General features: G+C 39.3%; 1 protein-coding gene across 1 annotated transcript in view; it reads left to right on the top strand.

Moving 5' to 3' along the window:
* Positions 1-19,431, top strand: part of XRCC5 (X-ray repair cross complementing 5) — a 91,713-nt gene that overhangs the window by 20,702 nt on the left and 51,580 nt on the right. The window contains exons 9-14 of the mRNA XM_003785091.3: positions 1,473-1,585; positions 4,244-4,306; positions 8,481-8,618; positions 9,744-9,834; positions 12,361-12,494; positions 18,339-18,535. Of these exons, the coding sequence (XP_003785139.2) occupies positions 1,473-1,585; positions 4,244-4,306; positions 8,481-8,618; positions 9,744-9,834; positions 12,361-12,494; positions 18,339-18,535 (736 nt within the window). The remainder of the gene's footprint in view (positions 1-1,472; positions 1,586-4,243; positions 4,307-8,480; positions 8,619-9,743; positions 9,835-12,360; positions 12,495-18,338; positions 18,536-19,431) is intronic.

Here is a 19,431-nt window from a genome sequence, read left to right as displayed (position 1 = left end):
TTTTTTTTTTTGAGACAGAGTCTCACTCTTTTGTCCTGGGTAGAGGGCTGTGCTATCATCCTAGTTCACAGCAACCTCAAACTCTGGGGCTTGAGCAATTTTGCCTCAGCCTCCTGAGTAGCTGTAGTAACTTCAGGCACCCATCATGATGCCTGGCTAGTTTTTTCTATTTTTAGTTGAGATGGAGGTCTCACTCTTGATCAGGCTAGTCTTGAATTCCTGGGCTCAAGCAATCCACCTGCCTTGGCCTCCCAGAATGAGGATTATAGGCGTGAGCCACTGCACCTGGCTTCATCATCAGCTTTTAAAAAAGACATATATGGAAATAGAAATACGGTTTTTTTAAGTACTTGGTATCAATAGATTAACAAGAACAAATAAACACTGAAGCACAAAATCTGCCCCAAGACATGCAAATTTTTTGTTTCTTGGAGTAAAGATGCTTGTGCTTTCCTTTGCTTTTGCTTGCAGCCTGGATACCTGGATTTCGATGCTCCTTTTCCCCACCAAACATGTAAGGATGTATGCTGTACTGAAAGAATGTCATCTTGCATAGAGTGGAGGACATGAAACAGGGTTGGAGTTCTGTGGTTTATTTTCTTTTTAAGAAGTTAAGAGCCCATATTTAAATAAATATCCTAAGTAATTAAAAACAAAAAGTATATAGTCAGATGCCAAAAACAAAATAAATTTTTTTTTTTTTTTTTTTTAGAGACAGAGTCTCACTTTCTTGCCCTGGGTAAAGTACAACCTCCAACTCATGGGCTTAAGGTGATTCTCTTGCCTCAGCCTCCTGAGTAGCTGGGACTACAGGCACCCGCCACAGCACCTGGCTATTTTTTTGTTGCAGTTTGGCTGGGTCCGGGTTTGAACCCGCCACCCTCAGTATATGGGGCCAGTACCCTACTCACTGAGCCACAGGCGCCACCCAACAGTGTAGAAAATATGCAACATATCAGTTGAATGTTTCTAAACAAGAGTTTTAGCTTCATCTGTTAGGCATTTGTGTATCTCCAGCATGCATTTTGGAGAACATTTTATTCGGAAAATTTCCTATGGGCATTTTTCTTTGTGGGTCTCTAGGTTTCCAAATAAATGTGTTCTTGTTATTACATTTACAAATCATGCTGTACTTTAGTCAACTGTGGTTTATCTTTGGAGGATAACTAGTACATTGCATTTGCTACATTCTTCTTCTAGGCTGGGTAATCATTAAGGTAACTAGATTACAGAAGATGCTACTTGAGAAATGTAATTAGATTTTAATCGTCTCTATATTGTATGTGTGGTCTGTGTATTTGCTGCTTCTCTTTCCTCATTGATCACCAGGGCCAGTAATTCGATTCCAGGGAATAGAAGATGGAGGCCTGCTCTGGAGTGTGCATGCATTGTTAATATATGCAGGAGCTAATTTCGGCTTGTCGAAAACGAGGCCCCATATGCTTAACAGATGCTCTTCTCTTGTTCTCTAGGGTTCCGCTATGGAAGTGATATAGTTCCTTTCTCTAAAGTGGATGAGGAGCAAATGAAATATAAATCGGAGGGGAAGTGCTTCTCTGTTTTGGGATTTTGTAGATCTTCTCAGGTACAATTGAGAATAAAATAAATGAGCTTTTTCCTAGCTGTTACTTGAAATGGTGTGCATTTGATTATTCGTTTTATTTACAATATATATGTATTTCACGGTTAGGTTTTCTAAAAGTAGTCTGGGGGTTAGTGTTTCCATCCTTGATTTTTGAGAAGAAAAAGCAAGATGTAGAAACGTCTTAGCATAAATCTGAAGAATAGATTCAATTAAATCACTTCTTAGCTTTGCTGGGCATCACAGCTCATAGTAGCCTTAAAGTAACAGCCTCTAATTCTTTGCATCCTCTGAGTTTTTACATAAAATGGAGTATTTTAGAGGGTTATAGGTCTGGCTGGGTTTTGAATGACTAGAATATTGCTGATTTATACAAGTCACAATCTTTCTTCTCAATGTCCAGTGTGGAGTTCTAAGATGTGAAACTTATCCATAAGTTAATGTGTTTTTTAGATACCAGTGCAAAGGTGCATGAAATAGACACTATGAGAAATGTAGTCATTCACCATCAGCTACCATGTATTATCTTAGAAAGGTTTGTTGAAAGATTCTCAGAGAAATCTTAGGTTAAATGTTCTTGAGGTGGACAACCAAGAAGGTGAATCGCAATTAATAATTATAAAGTGTATTTTTTGCATTTTACACAAGCTTTATCTATAGAGATGAAGAGATTTTTATTGGCTCTAGTAAAGCTCAAGTGAGGATTTCATTAGAGTGAAAATAATTACCACCCAGTATTCTGGATTTGAACTTTGTGTTGCTCTAGTCCTTATGTACGTCAGTGTTAGAGCGACTCATAAACAGAAAACTGGAAGCATTTACTTAAAGTCTATAAAATTTCAATGGTGAGAATAACTTCTTTTCGGAAGTTATAGGTTTCTAGCAATTCTTTAACAAGTTACACTAAATATGCTTTTTTAAAAATTGTTCACTTCAGGGGAATTATAATCCCCTAATATTCTCTCTTAACAGACTTGTGATTATCTTTAATAAGATCACATGTTATTCCAAACTCCCTTAAACTGGAATATTGACAAACTATCCTTTCTAGATTAAATTGGCATGAAAAACTTCATTTTATATAATAACTTTTTTTTTCTGCATTGTGAGTTATTCTTTTTTAAAATTTCAAGAGGCTTTCAGTTTATCTTCTTCTAACTTGTCAAGTGTTCTGGGTATCTAATTATAAAATGAATAAGAATTTATCCAGAACTTTCCTCAAATGCTGGCTGTTCTTTGCAAAGTCATTTAGGTTTCTTAAAAGATATCATCAGCTGTTCTTTAATCAGTCAAGAACTGTTGTGGATTCTAATAGGTTAAGTAAATCTATATGAATGTAGCGAACTAAAAATATAGAATAATAGTTTTCAAATGGGGAGTAGAAGTGGAGAAGAGGGAGATTTGAATTATAAGGGCCTTACCCCCTTATAGGTGTGCCTCAGTCTTCCTGTGCTGCTGTGTTATTATGGTCAAGTCTTTATAATTTCTCTGATTTAGAAGTGGGAAGGCATGAAACACATATGAGAAACATTGCCCAATATAGCACATGGCATGTTCTTATAACTAAGCTCCAGGCTGCAGGTTATATAGATCATAGAGAAGTGATCTTGGTAGATAAATGTGGGTGATTATGATTTTAGGAATAATTCAGTATTTGTTTTCTAATTGGATAATCTTGATACTCTGCTAGATAAGTTATTGAACTTAAAGGGGGGGAAAGAACTTGCAGTACTTATTTTTGGTTTAACTAGTTTCCCTTCCTCTAATCCTGCCTCTCTCTGGATCTTCACTCCATTCTCTTGGCTGAATTGCCTCACCACTGCTCTTGGGATGAAGTCCATGCCATTTAACATTGTTCTTGATCAGACTTCATGATCTAATCTTTACTGATCTTTCTTATCTAATTTTCCACCTTTTCCCTCGTATTGTGGCACTGCACTACTCCAAGGCAGTTCCCCAGTGTGCACTGTGATTTTACATCACTTTAGACTTTTATTCGCACTTTATTTTTCTTTCTTTTTAACCTTTTATTGAGTAATTACAACATTCCAGTGAATTTACTAAGCATTTTACAGGAATTCTCATTAAATTCTCATTATAGCTTTCTCAGGTAGATGCCATGATATATATTTTATGCAAAAGGAAATTTGAAATTGAAAGCCTCTTAAAATTTTATAAAAGAAATAAAATATTCACTCTGTTTTCTCTGCCCGGGATGCTTATACCCAGACTTTTCTCTTGATTAGTTCCTACTCACGCTTTATGTCCTGACTGAGATGTTACCATTTTGAGAAACCTTCCTTGACCCCCTCGTGACCGAGCTTGGTGCCTTTCCTGTGTGTCCTTATAGCACCACGTAACCCTGGACTGTAGTACGGCCAGCAGTCAATTTCATGTCTGTCTAAGCGTCTCAAGGACGCTCATGGTATTCTGTTCTCTATTGTGTTTATAATACCCTGAAAGTGTTGGACACATACTGTGTGCTCAGCTATTTGTATGTTGACTTGAGTTAAACCTCAAGTAATAATTTGTTTCTGGTATCTGTGGGTGTTTTTAGCAAGAACATTTTGAATTATTTTTTAGTAAGGCGTGTCATTATGGTTATATATGTTACATATTTTGGATGAAAACCCAAATTTTTTTCTTCTCTCTCTTTTGTAGGTCCAGAGAAAATTCTTTATGGGAAATCAAGTTCTAAAGGTCTTTGCAGCAAAAGCTGATGAGGTAGGTCGGCCGCATGTCTTTGAGGTACTGCTATAGAATTGAGTTGTCATTTTATGAAAGTCAGTTGTTTGGGGCTTTTGTGGTTTAAAATGACATGAATTCCTACAACAGCAGTGGGAAATTCACTGACCTTTAACTGTGAAAATGGAGGAATGATAATGCATGTGGGTTCGCATGAGCACCAGACCTAGGGACATGGAGAGCAGCCAAGTAAGTGTTCCAGGTATGAATAAAAACAAGCATTTTGAACAGCACTTAGGTGTGGGAATTTCATGGTCAAAGGTTAAGGAATGTTGGGCTCAGACTGACGTTTTGATTTTCATAAGCATTGGACATTTAGTGCTGACATGTACATCCTGGAGATGGGCTTCGGTGACTGGACTACTTACCCTCACATCACGGAGCAAATTTGTCTTTTCCTCCGTCTCTCGTTCTTTGTACTCTTCCCGTATCCCAGAGGTTCTGTTTCCAGGCTGGTTTCTGCCGGGCTAACAACCCTTGACTATCATACACCTACCCTCTCTATAAATATTTTCTGTTTGACCTTTAAGTTAGAACTTATTTCTTTGGAGTTGTTGATCTAAACTGGGAGATTGCAATCTAGTATCTGTTTAAGGCAACTTGAGCAGATTTCCAAGTTCCTGAAGGTTTTGCACTTGGAATTAACAAACTGCTAGTAGGGGGCTTGTTTGGGATGGGGGTCAGGTGGTAATGTAAGTGGTAGAGCTTCTTTTTCTCCTCACTGCTCCTAAACAAAGCCTGTTGGGAATCATGGAGTTCTCCTGCCAAACCACAGCTTAATTGCATTTTTAACTTTTGCTGAAGTTTTAACTTCTACTTGTCCCTTTACACAAAAATTCTGATCACCTTACCAGAATGGCTGGGTAATCAGTGAGGAATATCATATCACTTAGCTGTGTTGGGACAGGTATTGGGTTATTATCTGGATTTGTTAGCTAAGGGCAGCCTTATGAATTATGTAATTCAAATCCAGGCTCATCCAGGCACTAATTTCTATTTATCACAGTGTCACTTTGAGATCACTCAAGAAAAAACTTTTTATCTACTAATGGCAAAGGGCTACTCTTTGGTCTCAGTTTTTGATGCCATGGTCAAAGAATGATATTATCTAATCGGAGCTTATGAGATGAGAAGGGAGTAAGGAAAGTGTCATATGAGGACTTCTAGTAAAAAAATTACAAGAAGACGATTGTGTGGGTAGGTAAGAGAGTGAAGAATGACAGAAATAATAACTCTCTTCATACAGCTAGAGGATTATCATACGGAATAGAAATTAAACTACGCTTCATTTTGGGGGGTGACGGAGAACCAAGAGCTAGTAGGTTTTGTTCAAGATGAGGAATTATTTTGTCAGTAAAATTTACTGCTTCCAATTGGATCATTTCCTTATAATGAAATATAAGAGACTCATCTCTATATCTCTCTATCTTTCTAGGCAGGGTCTTTATTACCAGTCGTCAGATACACATGTGGGTCGTTAAACTAGATGAATGCTGTTGTATTTTAACCAAAATATCTTACCAGCCTGTAGATAATTCCTTTTAGAAAGTGTTTTCTCTGAACATTAGCATGTAATTATTCTTTATATAGAGAATCTGTACTTGTATTATATAATATATGCTGATGGGCACTGTGTGTGGAAGAGAAAGGGAAGGAAAGCTTGGTTGAGTTACGTACAAGTGTAGTGTTGTGTTCTAATGTAGCCGTCATTCGTGACCCTATCCTTCCTTGCTTTAATATACTAATTGGTCTCGTCAGTGACACACAAATAAAAACTTCCAAACAAATTGAGAAGTAATCGCTGCCTCAGATTCCTATTGTGCTTGTCTGATCCTCTTTTACGGGTCTTATTAATAGAACATATACAGTCTGTGTTTGGTACATGTCTCTTTTCCATTAGTAAAAAATGTATTAGCTCAGGGAGGTCAGGGACTCATTTTTGTTTTCTCGCAGGGCCTAAGACAGTGCCTAGCAAAGAATAAGCACTGAGTAAATAGTCCTTGAATTGAACTGAAAAGGTAATGATTCCATTTTGAAATCTACAGAGGATTTTGATGGCAAGGAATTGAGGTCATAGGTTCCTACTGGAAGAAATGGGAATATACATATCTACCTTTGATACAGGTTGGCTGTCATACTGAGAAAATGACATATTGTTTGGGGAATTCTATGTATAAAGAGAGCAGACTGGGGTTAATCTGAAATGGAGGGGTGTCAATTTACTGAGCCTCGAAGAGGGATTAGATTATAGGCGTCCTCAAACTACGGCCCGTCTAGGACATTTATCCAGCCCACCGGGTGTTTTTGCCACTGCTGCCTGTCCTGCTTAGCAGCCAACTTGTCCGGGGGCCCAGAGTCTGGCCCTCCAACAGCCTGAGGGACAGTGAACTGGTCCCCTGTTTAAAAAGTTTGAGGACCCTTGGATTAGAAACTAGAAAGGCAGAGATTTTGGAAGGGGCGTTATAGCTGCGAGGAAAGGTTATGACCAAAAGGTAGAGGGGAGGGAAGGTATCAGACCTGCCCCCAGTCAATGATCAGCTCAGTGAGGCTGGAGTAGAGGAACCACTTGGTTTTCATGCAGGGTGTGGCATGATCAGCTCTGTGAACAGGGGAGACAGTGATGGAAGAGACTGGTTTTGGAGATAGTGTAAAGATAGAACTGGTAGAGTTTGGTGAACATTTGAACATAAGGGATGATGAGAAAGGGGGCATTATTGAAGACCTTGGAGCTTCTAGTTTGGTTGATTGTGTAGTGGTATTAATGGGAAAAGGAAATCCAGGAGGGCAAGGAGGGAGAGAGATACTTAGTTTGGGTCATGGATAGTTTAAGATACCTGAAGATGGCATATGAGATACTATATAAGTTGTCTACCAGCCAGTAGTCAATCTAAGCCTGGATTTTAGGACAGTTTTAAAGTTGAATATACAGATTTTTAATTCTTTAGCTCATGGGACTGGGTAAAATAATCTACAAGTAGAGTTTAGAGTGAGTGGAGGAGAGAAAGGCCAAAAGTAGAATTTAAAAATCAGTTGGGAACAGAGAAGAGCTTAGGGAGGAGTTGCACACAAGCAGAATAGTCAGGGGAGAACGTTGCCCCTGAAGCTAAGTGGAGAAAGTGGGATAGTTAGATGCTGCTATCAGACAAATATGTTAGAGACCAAGGAGCTGGCCATTAGGAGGTTGTGGGGACTTCAGAGGATAATTTCAGTAAGGAAGTGGGGGCAGTAGCTGGATGAAGTTGAAGAATAATTGTGCTCAAAGCCGTGGAAACAGCAAGACTATTATTTCATGATATTTAGTGGTGTAGAGAAGGAAAGATACAGATAGCAATTTGTGGAGCGAGAGGGACAAAGAAAGATTTTGTTTAGGAAGGCTGAGATACGAGTTTATTTATAGGGTAAGGGTGTGAAATCAGAGAAGGAAGGTTGAAGCAGAAAGGCAGAGGATTTAGTTAAAGAAGTTAAGTCTCAGAAGAGGTACAGTAAATATCATCAAAAGCAAATGTGAACCTCTGTTTCCAGTTGGCTCTGATTGAAGGGTTGAGTGTCCTGAGAGTTTAGATTTCTAGCAGACATGGTCCATGGACATGGAAATAGTAAAATGGAACTTCCAGGTTATAAATAGTGGAAGATAGAAGGACACACCATTAGAAACTGTCCAGGACAAGATGGCTGCAGGAGGGCTAAGGGGTCTCTGGGCCACAGTGAAGCTTTGAGATACATGGATGGCTTTGCAAACAATGTTTTCTTTGTTAGTGCATTATTTTTAATCCTTTTAGGGATTCAGAGGGGGATTTGCTGCATCTTTGGTAGCCATAGGGGCTAAATGTTGTCTAAGGATAAGATGCATCACTGGAGATAAAACCCAAGAGTGTCTTGGGTTTCCTAACTCTCCCAGAAAAATAAGATTTCTTCCCTATAGCCTACTTGTCTATGTGTTTTTCCCTTAAAGAATCTTAGTAAAATTTAATAAAGTAAGAAAAGCATTAAAAAGAAAAGCAAATGTGTATAGTTTGATCTTGAAGTAGGTAAAGAGGCACTTTAGGAAAAAATCAGGAATGGAAAGTGAGTAACAAGTGCTCTGAGCATTTGGTTTTGTCCTGAAGATGCCGCGTGTCACCCATGTGTTAACACAGCATCCCTCTCTGCCCAGGCAGCCGCAGTTGCCCTCTCCTCCTTGATTCACGCTTTGGATGAGTTAGACATGGCGGCCATAGTGCGATACACTTACGACAGAAGAGCGAATCCTCAAGTTGGCGTGGCTTTCCCTCATATCAAGGATGCCTATGAGGTAAATCCCATAGACCTTTCCTACTCATGTTATGTTTTTCCTTCAGCACCTTTATCGTAAGCAGTGCCTCTCAACTACAAGCATGCATGGGAGTTCACTTGGGCATCTTGTTAAAGGGCAGATCCCCATCCTGCAGGTCTCGAGTGGGGCCCAGATTCTGCTTTCCTCCCAGTTAATGATTGTGTTGTTGTTCTGTGAACCACTCTTCTGGCTCTGAGAAGAACATAAATTATAAGAGTGTTATAAGGAGCTTTTATTCAGTCGAATCAGTCAAGGTTAACCATGACCTTTTCTCACTTTTTATCCTTTTTGACTTTTTTTTTCCTTTTTGAGAAAGAGTCTTGTTTTGTTACCTTGGGTAGAGTGCCGTGGCATTACAGCTCACAGCAACCTCAAACTCTTGGGCTCAAGTGATCCTCTTGCCTCAGCTTCTCCAGTAGCTGGGACTGCAGGCACCTGCCACTACACCTGGGTAGTTTTTTGCTATTTTTAGTATAGAGAGCGTCTGGCTGTTGCTCAGGCTGTTCTCAAACTCCTGAGCTCAAGCAATCCATCCATCTTGGGGTCCCAGAGTGCTAGGATTACGTGCATGAGCCACCGTGCCCAGCCATCCTTCTTGACTTCTTAGAACCAAATGGAAAAAGAAATTACCTTCATTTTTACTATTGAGGACTATGAATAAAGGTTGAGAATGTGATTTTGTTTTGATCCTTGTGAAATTCAGTTTATTTAGGGCTATCCTATTTAAAATACAAATTCCTTACCATTTTCTCTTTCTCAGAACTTACTATAATAAGAACTAGAAAGAGAAGGCAGAATGTCTTGACTGCCGCATCAGCCCTCTGATCACCCCAGTCTTCTCATTTGTTGTATTGGGCATGGCATTGTATGGTTATCCTTTGGTAGCCTTTCTTTTAAGCATTTATTTTGTGTTTAATATTCTTCATACTATTAGCAGCTGTGAACAACTAAACGCAGAAATCCAAACATTTTATTTTTCACGTACAAGGTTTGAGCTGATTTTTGAAATATATCTGTTGTGCCACATTTCATGGCATTTGGGATCAGTTTTCCATTTTTTCATTAATTTGATTGTGTCTGTTTTACCCCTTTCTTTCCCATTAGTGTTTAGTGTATGTGCAGCTGCCATTCATGGAGGACTTGAGGCAATACATGTTTCCATCCTTGAAAAATAATAAGAAATACACTCCTACGGGTGAGTTTATGTCCATTTAGCTCACTAATTGGCTCTGCATACAGACTGTTCTTGGGAAATCACCTGTCTGCAGTCATTCGTCAGGGCTAGGATTTCACAGGGTGGGATTAGTTGGATTCCAATCGTATACTTAGACATAGTAATGATGAAGGGGGGTCAGCAGGTGTTATTCCAGTAGCAGGGAATAGGTTTGCCCCAAACCAGTGATTTTCAACCCATGTGCCATGAAAATTTTTAAAGATCATTAATTAAATTATTTTTGAAAGAAGTTAAAAGTGCAGTAAGTTTATTCTTTATGTACTCTTTTTTTTGGATCAACATAATTTAAGTGTGCCCTGCAAGTTTAACTATAGGTTCAAGTGTGCCGTGAGATAAAAAAGGTTGAACAGCTCTGCCCTGAACTCTCCAGCACTGTCCCGTTCCCCCTTCTGACACAAAGCATGTGGCCAGGGAGCAGCAGCATAGTGAATGGCCGTCTCTAATTGTGAGCACAAGGTTTGCCCCTGCTGAAGTGGAATCAGTGTGCACTATCAAACCTATGACCTTAGTGTCCTGCATAAGAGCTGATGTAACTTGGATCTGAAAAGTCACAATGTGGGAGGATAACTTTTCTTTTTGTTCTGTCTTTGTAGTTTACAGTAACAGTCCAAGTTTCACTGCTCCTTACTTATGGCTACAAGGAGTTACTTTAAGCCTGATGAGAAAGGCCTTTATTAAGCATCTGGCTGCCAATGTCAGGGTGCTATAGAATGATTCTCACAACCACAGGGCCTGTCTTCCAGAGAGCCCAACATTTAAGACAGTTGTGATAAAATATAGTAGGGGCAGAATTGTAGAGAATATGCCAAAAAGAACAACACATGATGAGTAGTATTTTAGTTTATAAAATATATTACCTGTGTCAGGGTAGGATGAGAGAATTGTGAGGTGGGTTTCAGAACTGGGTTCTCCCTGTGTATTATTTTGGGAGCAGTGTGCTGTGAAAAGGCCAAGAATTGAATGTGTCTCTAGGGCCTGTGTCTTTACCTTCCTTCTGGAGTGGAGCCCCTCTGCATCGCAGTCAAGGCAGGCAGGCGTGGACCTGAATGTATAGAAGTTGCCACTGTGTGTCACTGTATTATTCTGTCTCTACCTCTTGATAATTCCAAACTATTTAATAAATAGAATATGTTAAAGAGAATTTTATTGATAGGTTATCTTGTAGGCATAAATCACTCAGAAGCAAAAACATTAAATATCTTTCAAACTGTTGATCTGTTTTCAGTGAGGTAACATATTTGTTTACATTTTCTCTATTGAAAAAATGGATCCTTAAGGCTACTTGGCCTATTTCCTAAATAGACCGTTTGGTGGGAACATGCGATACCAGAGTGATCTGGCCTTATATGAGCTTGTAGTAGCAGGTGAAAGTGTTGGAATATTCACATATACAAGTCTTAGCTCTTGCCTTTTGCCAGGTTGATGCTGAATTAGTCAGCATAAGATGGAGATGGCTATGCTATTGCCTGAAGCCTCCCCTGTAAAGTCCAGAAACAGATAGAAATGTCTTATGATAGGCATCTGTATGCTGTTTTGTTGTGGCTGTACAAAAGGTATATTTTAAAAGGTAAAGAATGGAAGCATAGTATACTTTTCAGGAATTGCTTACTCTTTTTCACCTTTTGCCTAGAGACTGCAAATTAGCCAAAAACCGTGCTCAGTTCAACAGCTGAACTGCTGTATAAATCTGCAGAGTGAAAGCTACACGTGATAGTTTAGATAGAAGCATTTGGGGGAGAGTTGCCTTTCATCTACATTGCTTTGGGCTATTTTTGTTCAATTGGTAGAGCACCTGTTTTCTGTTAGGTATTAGGAGAGCTGTAAAGAACAGGATGTCATATTTCTGCTCTCAAAGAATTTTTAAAGTTTGAATGGAGTGGGGTAGGACATGTACACAGCTGTGCAGATATGCAGAATGGTTCATGTCATAAGATTTTGCAGGAGGAAAGAACTGATTCTGCCTGGGAGACTGGGAAGGATTCAGCTCACTCTGGTTCAGTGGTGTCTTTCTGTTAAGGTGCTGTACTTTGATAAAAGGTGTAGTAAATCCTTATAAAGCTTATGCTTCATTAGTAGAGGGTTTTCTTTTTCTTTTTAATGTTTATACCCTTTAGCTAATTATAACTTTTAAAATATTATCTCATTGAATATTATGTTTGAGTCTCTGTATGGAAATTGGATTTTGTGCGTCTATATTCCTTAGAACAGACTCTTTTGCTTTTGATATGACCCTCCATTATCAAAGGTTCAGTGAATGGTAGAGCTGGGACCTATGCAGTCAGTTACTCTAAGTAGCTCTTTTCATGGATAAGAAAACCAAGACTCAGGGTAAGTACTTATATAACTAAAGAATATTTTTGGTAAAGCCAGGACTATATAACCTGCCAATATTACCGCAAATATCTATAAATGGAAAGCATTTGTTTTAGTGGAGAATAATAGGGGTAATCATTTTTGTTTCTGCTTTTCTGTTTTTTTTGTTTTAAGAGGAGCAATTGAGTGCTGTTGATGCTTTGATTGACTCCATGAGCTTGATAAAGAAAGATGAGGAGAGAGACACTATTGAAGACTTGTTTCCAACCTCCAAAATCCCAAATCCTCAATTCCAGAGATATTTTCAGGTAAGAGAGAAAAGACAAAGCAGTCATATTTCATTTAAGTGAAAGAGAATTACATGAAAAGTTATGGTAATTGGCCAGCCCCAAATAAACATCTTTATCCTCTGAGGGCCCCATTTGCTCTATCTATTTTATGGGAGAACAACTTCTTCTTCTTCCTACTTCAAAAGATAAAAATATTCTGAGCTCTTAGAGAGAAAAGTTAAGTTAGAATGCTTTTTTTTTTTTTTTAATCTGAGAGAAGGCTAGTTTGTAAAAAATATACAGGAGGGCTTAATAAAAAGCAAATTGTTTTATGCTTTTTCAGGCCTTTCTCCATATTGTATGTGAATGAGATTTTTCTTTAATGTCAAAATAGTAAGAAAGCTTATATAAACTATATTATAATATCACCATTGTTAGAAAGAAGTGTTCCAGTGCTATACTTGTCAAAAATTTCACAAAGGTAGCATAGAGGTAAGATTAAGAGGTTATATTATGAAATTATTAAAGAGTAATTAAAATACAGAAAAGTACAAAATATGTATTTCTGAATCTTAGGCTAAAAGAATTGGAAAGTGGAGATTGGATTAAGGTAAATAGGGGAAGTTGATGAGAGCTGATTTATGCTCGGGGAGGGGGGGGTAGAACAAAGTTAGAAGTGAGGAATATTCCAGTCCTGGATTAAATTAATGAGAATAGTACATGGGCTTACCCGACCCCCGCAAAACTGAAAGAGAAATCACAAGTAGCTTTCTCAGGCAAACTTTTCCCCACAGAAGAAGGAAAGGCTCACTTTTGAGGCAGGAAAGGAACAAGGAATGTGATGGAGAGAACGTTAGTTGTCTCTTTTGAATCACTTTGCAAAACATCCTTAACTAACTCAAGTCTATATTGGGACCTGTTGTGATTCAAGGGATCCTATCATCCAAACTATTTTTTTGATGTTCGTAATTCTTTGAAGGAGCAAAAAGTGTTTGGTTCTAAAATTAGAAATATGAAGCTTAATGTATAAAGGGCTGACTCAGTGAATACAGTGATGCTCCTTGATTTATGATAGGGTTATTTCCCTGTAAGTCCATCGAAGTAGAAAACATTGTAAGTCAAAAACATGTTTAATACATGTGACTTCCCAAGCATTATAGCTTAGTCTAGCATACCTTAAATGTGTCTGAACACTTAGATTTGTCTACTGTTGGTCATCATCATCTGTTAACACAGTGTGCCATAGACTGAGTATTGGTTGATTACCCTCAAATCTCGTGACTAACCAGGAGCTGTGGCTCAGTAGCACTGCCCAGCATTGTAAGAGAGTGTTCTTTCAACTTCCCTTGAATATATATATCACTTTCACACCAGTGTAAGCTGAAAAACTGTAAATTGAACCATGATGAATCAGGGATGGTCTGGACTCTAGTATTCTAAATGTTATCAAATATAAATTACAGATTTTTTAAAAATTGGTATTTTTGACAAGTGGCCTTGAATACCTGAAGGCCTGTGCCATTTGTGAGGAAGGGAGGAGCAGACCAGCTGGACGCTTGCCCAAACAGGTCATTATGGAGAAAAAGAGAAATGTCTCCTACTTGGCAGATTGTCTAGGATGGACCCCATTTACATTCAGTAAATGTTTGTTGGAATAATGAAGGAATATAAACCTTAAACTCAGGCATTTTTATTTTTCAAAGCTGTAAGCATTGGCAACTTTGATATTTACAATTTACCAACTTTCTTTCATGGAAGAGAGTTTTTAGTATGGTTATCTGTATAAAGAAATATTTTCACTAGGGCATGTATATACATTGGATTCTAAAAAAAGAATATATGTTGAGTACTAATAGTGTACCACGTGTTAACGGTGCTGTGAGCTCCCTACTTTGAAGGATTCGTCCAGAGAAGTGAGAGGAATAGAGAGCTATAAAACCAGTAATTACAATAGTGGTGGGAAAATACAATGGGAATAAGAAGAAAAAGAAGTGCTTGTGACAAGGTAGCTTAAGGAAGACTTTGCTGTGGAATTAAGGTTTGGATGGAGTTCTAAAAGAAAAAAAAGGGATGCATGATATGAAGATGTCGCATCATGCAAAGTAGATGTAGCTTGTACAGTATGAGTAGCTTGTACAAAGGCATGAGAACATGAAGCAGTGGGGCTTGTCTGGGATCCATGGGTAGTTCCGTTTGCCTAGAGATTGAGTTCTTTATGGAAAAATTATGGAAAAGGTATCAGGGAAGGTAAGTAGCAGGTACATTATGAAGAACTTGGCCAAACTTAGTAGTAATCATTAAAGAATTTTGTCAGCAAGTGGTAATCATTAAAGAATTTTGTCAGCAAGTGGATGACCATTAAAAATCAGTTCTGACAATGGCATAGGAGATGGACTGGAGACCAGGTGTGAAACCAGCAGTGACCCTGTGAATGCTTGAATTAAAGTGGTGATGGTGAGTGTGGAGAGGAAAACAGGCTCTGCAGGCATTTAGGGGAGAATAGGCAGAACGTCAGGTACTGTATGGTAGCTGATGAGAACTAAAGAGGAACTGAAGATATCAGGATTCTAGTTTGGGTGACTGAAAGGGGGGTGGTGTCACTGTTACTTGCAATAAGGAATATAGAATAACAGCTGGAAAAGGTGATTTATGTATCTTCCCAAGTGTTTAGTTTGAAATTATCTGTTGTTGGCTGTCCTAGGACATTCAGCGGGATGTTGGAAATAGGGATTCAGAGCACACAGAAGTTAGGCCTAAATACTTAGATTTGAGAGTTTTCCTCATATAGGTAGAAGAAGAAGTGAATGAGATAACCTGTGAGAGCACACTGAGAAGGAAAGAATTGAATCTCAGCATGCGAGTGGGCAGTTAGGGATGGACACACAGAGAAGAGCTGCTAAAAAACAAAACTGAACGCTTCTAACCCCCACCCCAACAAAACTCAGAGGGATAGAAAGAACTAGGAAAAACTGGTATCTTGGAAGGCACCGGAAGGGAAGAATGTCTGGAAGGAAGTAATCCCAAGTCAGTTACTGCAGGACGGTGAGTGAACTTAGCAGGGGGTCTTTAGGAATTGTAGTTCAGTCTTCCATAACGTTAGGGACCCAGCGTCAGTTGAGTAATGGGGTGGAAAGCAGGTTCGAGAGCCTAGAGGAGAAGGGTTTCCTGATGAAGAGTTAGAGAGAACGTTGCAATCTACAGGAGGATGTGGACCCAGGAATATAAGCTTTCTTCTCTTTAGGTGAAATATCTATAGCTGAGGGTAAAGGAGCTAAGATAAGGAGGGAGAGATTAGTAATCAATTTGTTGGCAAAAGGTTGATTTTAATTTTTTTTATAACTTAGTTTATTTATCTAAAATGTGACATTGGAGAAAATATGAGAGAGGTTGATGCTTCAGAACATCACCTAGGGATCTTTTATTATTGGTATATGGATGACAACAGAGTTTGTAAAGATTGCCTGGATTGTGTACACTGAACGTCTGGAATGTTTTTTCAGTAGGGAAGGTGGGTAGGCCATTTGTCCATTGGTTGTTCTAACCCTTTTCCAAAAAATATCATTATATAACACAGGTAGACTTTTAGAGTATGTAAGAGGTAATCTGCTGTGTTGGCTGTTTGATTACCGCTTACATCTTTAGGGCTTTCTAAGCTGTTGAGATATTTTAATGAATTGAAGGAGACCACTGTGATTAAGATAATGCACAAGAAGGTTGAGGGTCGATTCACAGGTTTGGGATCATTTTGGTTTCCCCGTTTGCTTTACATTAAACAGGCTTGATGTTATTGATGCTCAAGGGAAAGTCAAGTAATTAGGAAAGAGGGAAGCAGGAGTCAAATTCCGAGGCAGAGGAATATATTCTGGAGAGGAAAGAGTTGGGCTTGGTGGTTGAAAGTCAAAGGGGTCCCACATGGCACTTCTAGAGGAAATTGGTCATTAAAAACCTTAGAGTTTTCTGAATTAATGGGACATGGACTGTTGGGTAATATTCATTATGATACCCAAGCATCTTTTATTCTTTTTTTTAGAATGGAAATTTTATCTTACATTATCTTCAGTATAGGGGAAGAATCCATGGGATAATATAATTCATACTTTATGAAACAGTGTTTTGAAATTGCATGAGCTATTCATTCAGCTCCCTGGTTTGTTTTTTGTTTGTTTGTTTTAGGGGTAGGTTCTTGCTATATTGCCCAGGCAGGCCTGAGCTCCTAGGCTCAAGTGATTTTCTTGCCTCCGTCCCCCAAGTAATTGGGACCACAGGCACATACCACCATGCTCAGCTGCTTTTTCCTTCAGAATTACTAATGTGTAAGTTGTTTAAGAGTATGAGTAGTTGGATCTTTATTCTCCTACATAATTTTGGAATGTATCAAAGAAAAAAAGTATCAATGAACTGATAGTTTTGTTTCATTTCTTCCTCTTTTATTTTTTAATTTTTTTAATGGCATCTCATCTTAGCTTTTGCTACTCCATGTGGGGCATTTCCCTTTCTGGGTAGAGATGAGTACTGCCAAGACCTGGGTCAGCAGTCAGGCCATGCAGGTGACTGAATGGAGGGGCCTTGCTGAGCAGAGCTCCCTTCACATGGGCTGTGGGAACCTGCTGTGGCCTTGGTCTTGGCCCCACTCTCAGTGTTGCTTCCAGACACCTCTGTCAACAGCCAGAGCCCTGGGAAAGAGCACTTTATCCCTTCAACCAGTGTCTGCTAGGCGCTTATTACGTGCCAGGCACTACTTTTGGTGTTTAGAATTCAACAGAAAGAAGACAAGATCCCTACTTTCCAGGAGGACACCTAAATTTAGTAACAAGTAAATTAAAAAATAAGAGACATGGGTAAGAATGACTGGGTGGTAGGATGGCATGGAGGGGCTACTTGTTCCTTGTCTCTGAGGAGTTACAGATATCACATATATTGAGCTCAAATACAGGGTTGCTATAAAGATCATGCTCAAATCTAAATTTCATGCTATTTTAAATTGCACATGAACTTTATGGCCACCCTGTGTATATGCTTATATATATGAGCAAACATCGAATGATAACAATGAACCAACTCGGTCAAGGTCTATGGAAAGACAGAAGAGCCAGAGGAGACCAGGACCTGAAGGCAGGATGAGCTTGGTATGTGAGTGAGCAGGGTTATGGGGGGCGGAGAGTGGGCCATATCATGTGGGACTTCCCAGGTTATGGGAGGAGCTCCTTCTCAGACCCCTTAACCACAAGGGGATAGTTGGGAGACCCGTTGGCCAGTGACTGGGATAGACCAGAAGAGAGGCAATGGGACCCAGGCAAAAGTGATAGCAGTGAGGAGGTAGAGAGGTGGACAGACTTGTGGAGAAAAGTACACACTTCTTGGGAAGTTTGAGACAACTCAGTGTTCTCATCCCCTTCACTGACTTCTTCCTGGGATCAGTGAGCATAAGCAGCCCCCTTTAGCCACCTGTTCCATCCACCACACACGATTTTGCAAGATTAAGTGAGAAAGTGCAGTCTGATTAAAGGAAGTAAAAAGACTATAATGAAAAAGTTACAATCCCTGATTGTCAGAAGCTCTCGGAATTAGGTTTTTTAGGGGACCTTATATATTCCCCAAGTAGTTGAAGCAACAGTTTCTTTTGATAAGATGAAGCTTCTTTCCAGGAAGTCTATAGAAGACATTGCTGCTAGGCTTGGAAGTGCTTTTACAGTTGGTTTTAGGCATTACTAAAATTGCTAATGAAGCTGGTTCTAGGCCACCACTCTTTGTTGCCTTTTACATATGAAATGAATCACTTAGCCCTCTCAAATTGAAGAGGAGGGATCCCTGATCAGAAAATATAAAGAAGCCATATATGACGCCTCCATCTGTATTTTAAAATCCTTATACCTTTTCCAACAGTGTCTGCTGCACAGAGCTTTACATCCCCAGGAGCCTCTGCCCCCGATTCAGCAGCATGTTTTGGATATGCTGGATCCCCCCACTGAAGTGACAGCAAAATGTCAGATTCCTCTCTCTAAAATAAAGACTCTTTTCCCTCTGACTGAAGCCATCAAGAGAAAGGCTCAAGTAACTGCTCAGGATATTTTCCAAGACAAGTAAGTACTCGGTGGAGTTGCATTTAACATTGGAGTGCAGGAGATCTGTGGTAGTGTAGGCGTGGCTCTGGAGATAAGGTGTTGCGTAGGGTCTGTGGCATTGCAAGGGTGGGAGGAGGAAACCGTGTGCCATTGGCCCCTGCAATGAAGAACGGTTTTCTTTTATCTGTCCCAGATAGTCATATTTTATCTTTGCTATTCTCCTGGAATTTAGAGCTACTTACTGGGGGGTGGAGGGTTGATGTTTTGAACATAGCAGATTCTCTGTGAGTGCATACAGGAAGACTAAGCAAAGTTTTTGAATAGCTGAGGCTAAATTTTAGCCCTTTTGAAATGAGGTGCTGAGGACGAGAGGATTGTATTGAAGGTCATAGGTTTTTTGGTTGGGAGGTTAGATGTCAGGAATATCAAGGAGATTTTTGGAGGAAAAGTGGAAAGGTGAATGAACAGTCTAGCCCTTCTTTAGCTAGGTTCTGTTTAGGGTATCAGTGATATGCTTGGTTACACCATTTGGGGGATGATTAAAGAATGCTATTCATCTAATCCGTAAATCAGGCTTTGAAGTGGCTATTAGGTTTTTCCCCTCATCAGATTCTGTTTACCATCTATTCATTTCCATTCAAAACAAAACAAAAATAAGCCAGAAGAAATTGTTCTTGATTATTCAGAATTATTTGGCTATGTAACATTGATTTTACCAGGTGTAGGCCAACTGGTTATTGGTGACTTTTTTTTCCCTCACACCAGAATAATCTATGTATTTCTTTAGACTGCATTTGGGTGGGGTGGCGCCTGTGGCTCAACTAGTAGAGCACCAGCCCCATATGCTGGAGGTGATGGGTTCAAACCCTGCCCTGGCCAAAAACCGCAAAAAATAAAATAAAATAAAATAAAAT

Source organism: Otolemur garnettii, unplaced genomic scaffold (genome assembly GCF_000181295.1).
Source record: "Otolemur garnettii isolate 467f Iridium unplaced genomic scaffold, OtoGar3 scaffold00013, whole genome shotgun sequence".
Classification (NCBI taxonomy): Eukaryota; Metazoa; Chordata; class Mammalia; order Primates; family Galagidae; genus Otolemur; species Otolemur garnettii.
The sequence above is the reverse complement of the archived record's forward strand: the minus strand, read 5'-3'. Positions and strand labels throughout refer to the sequence as shown.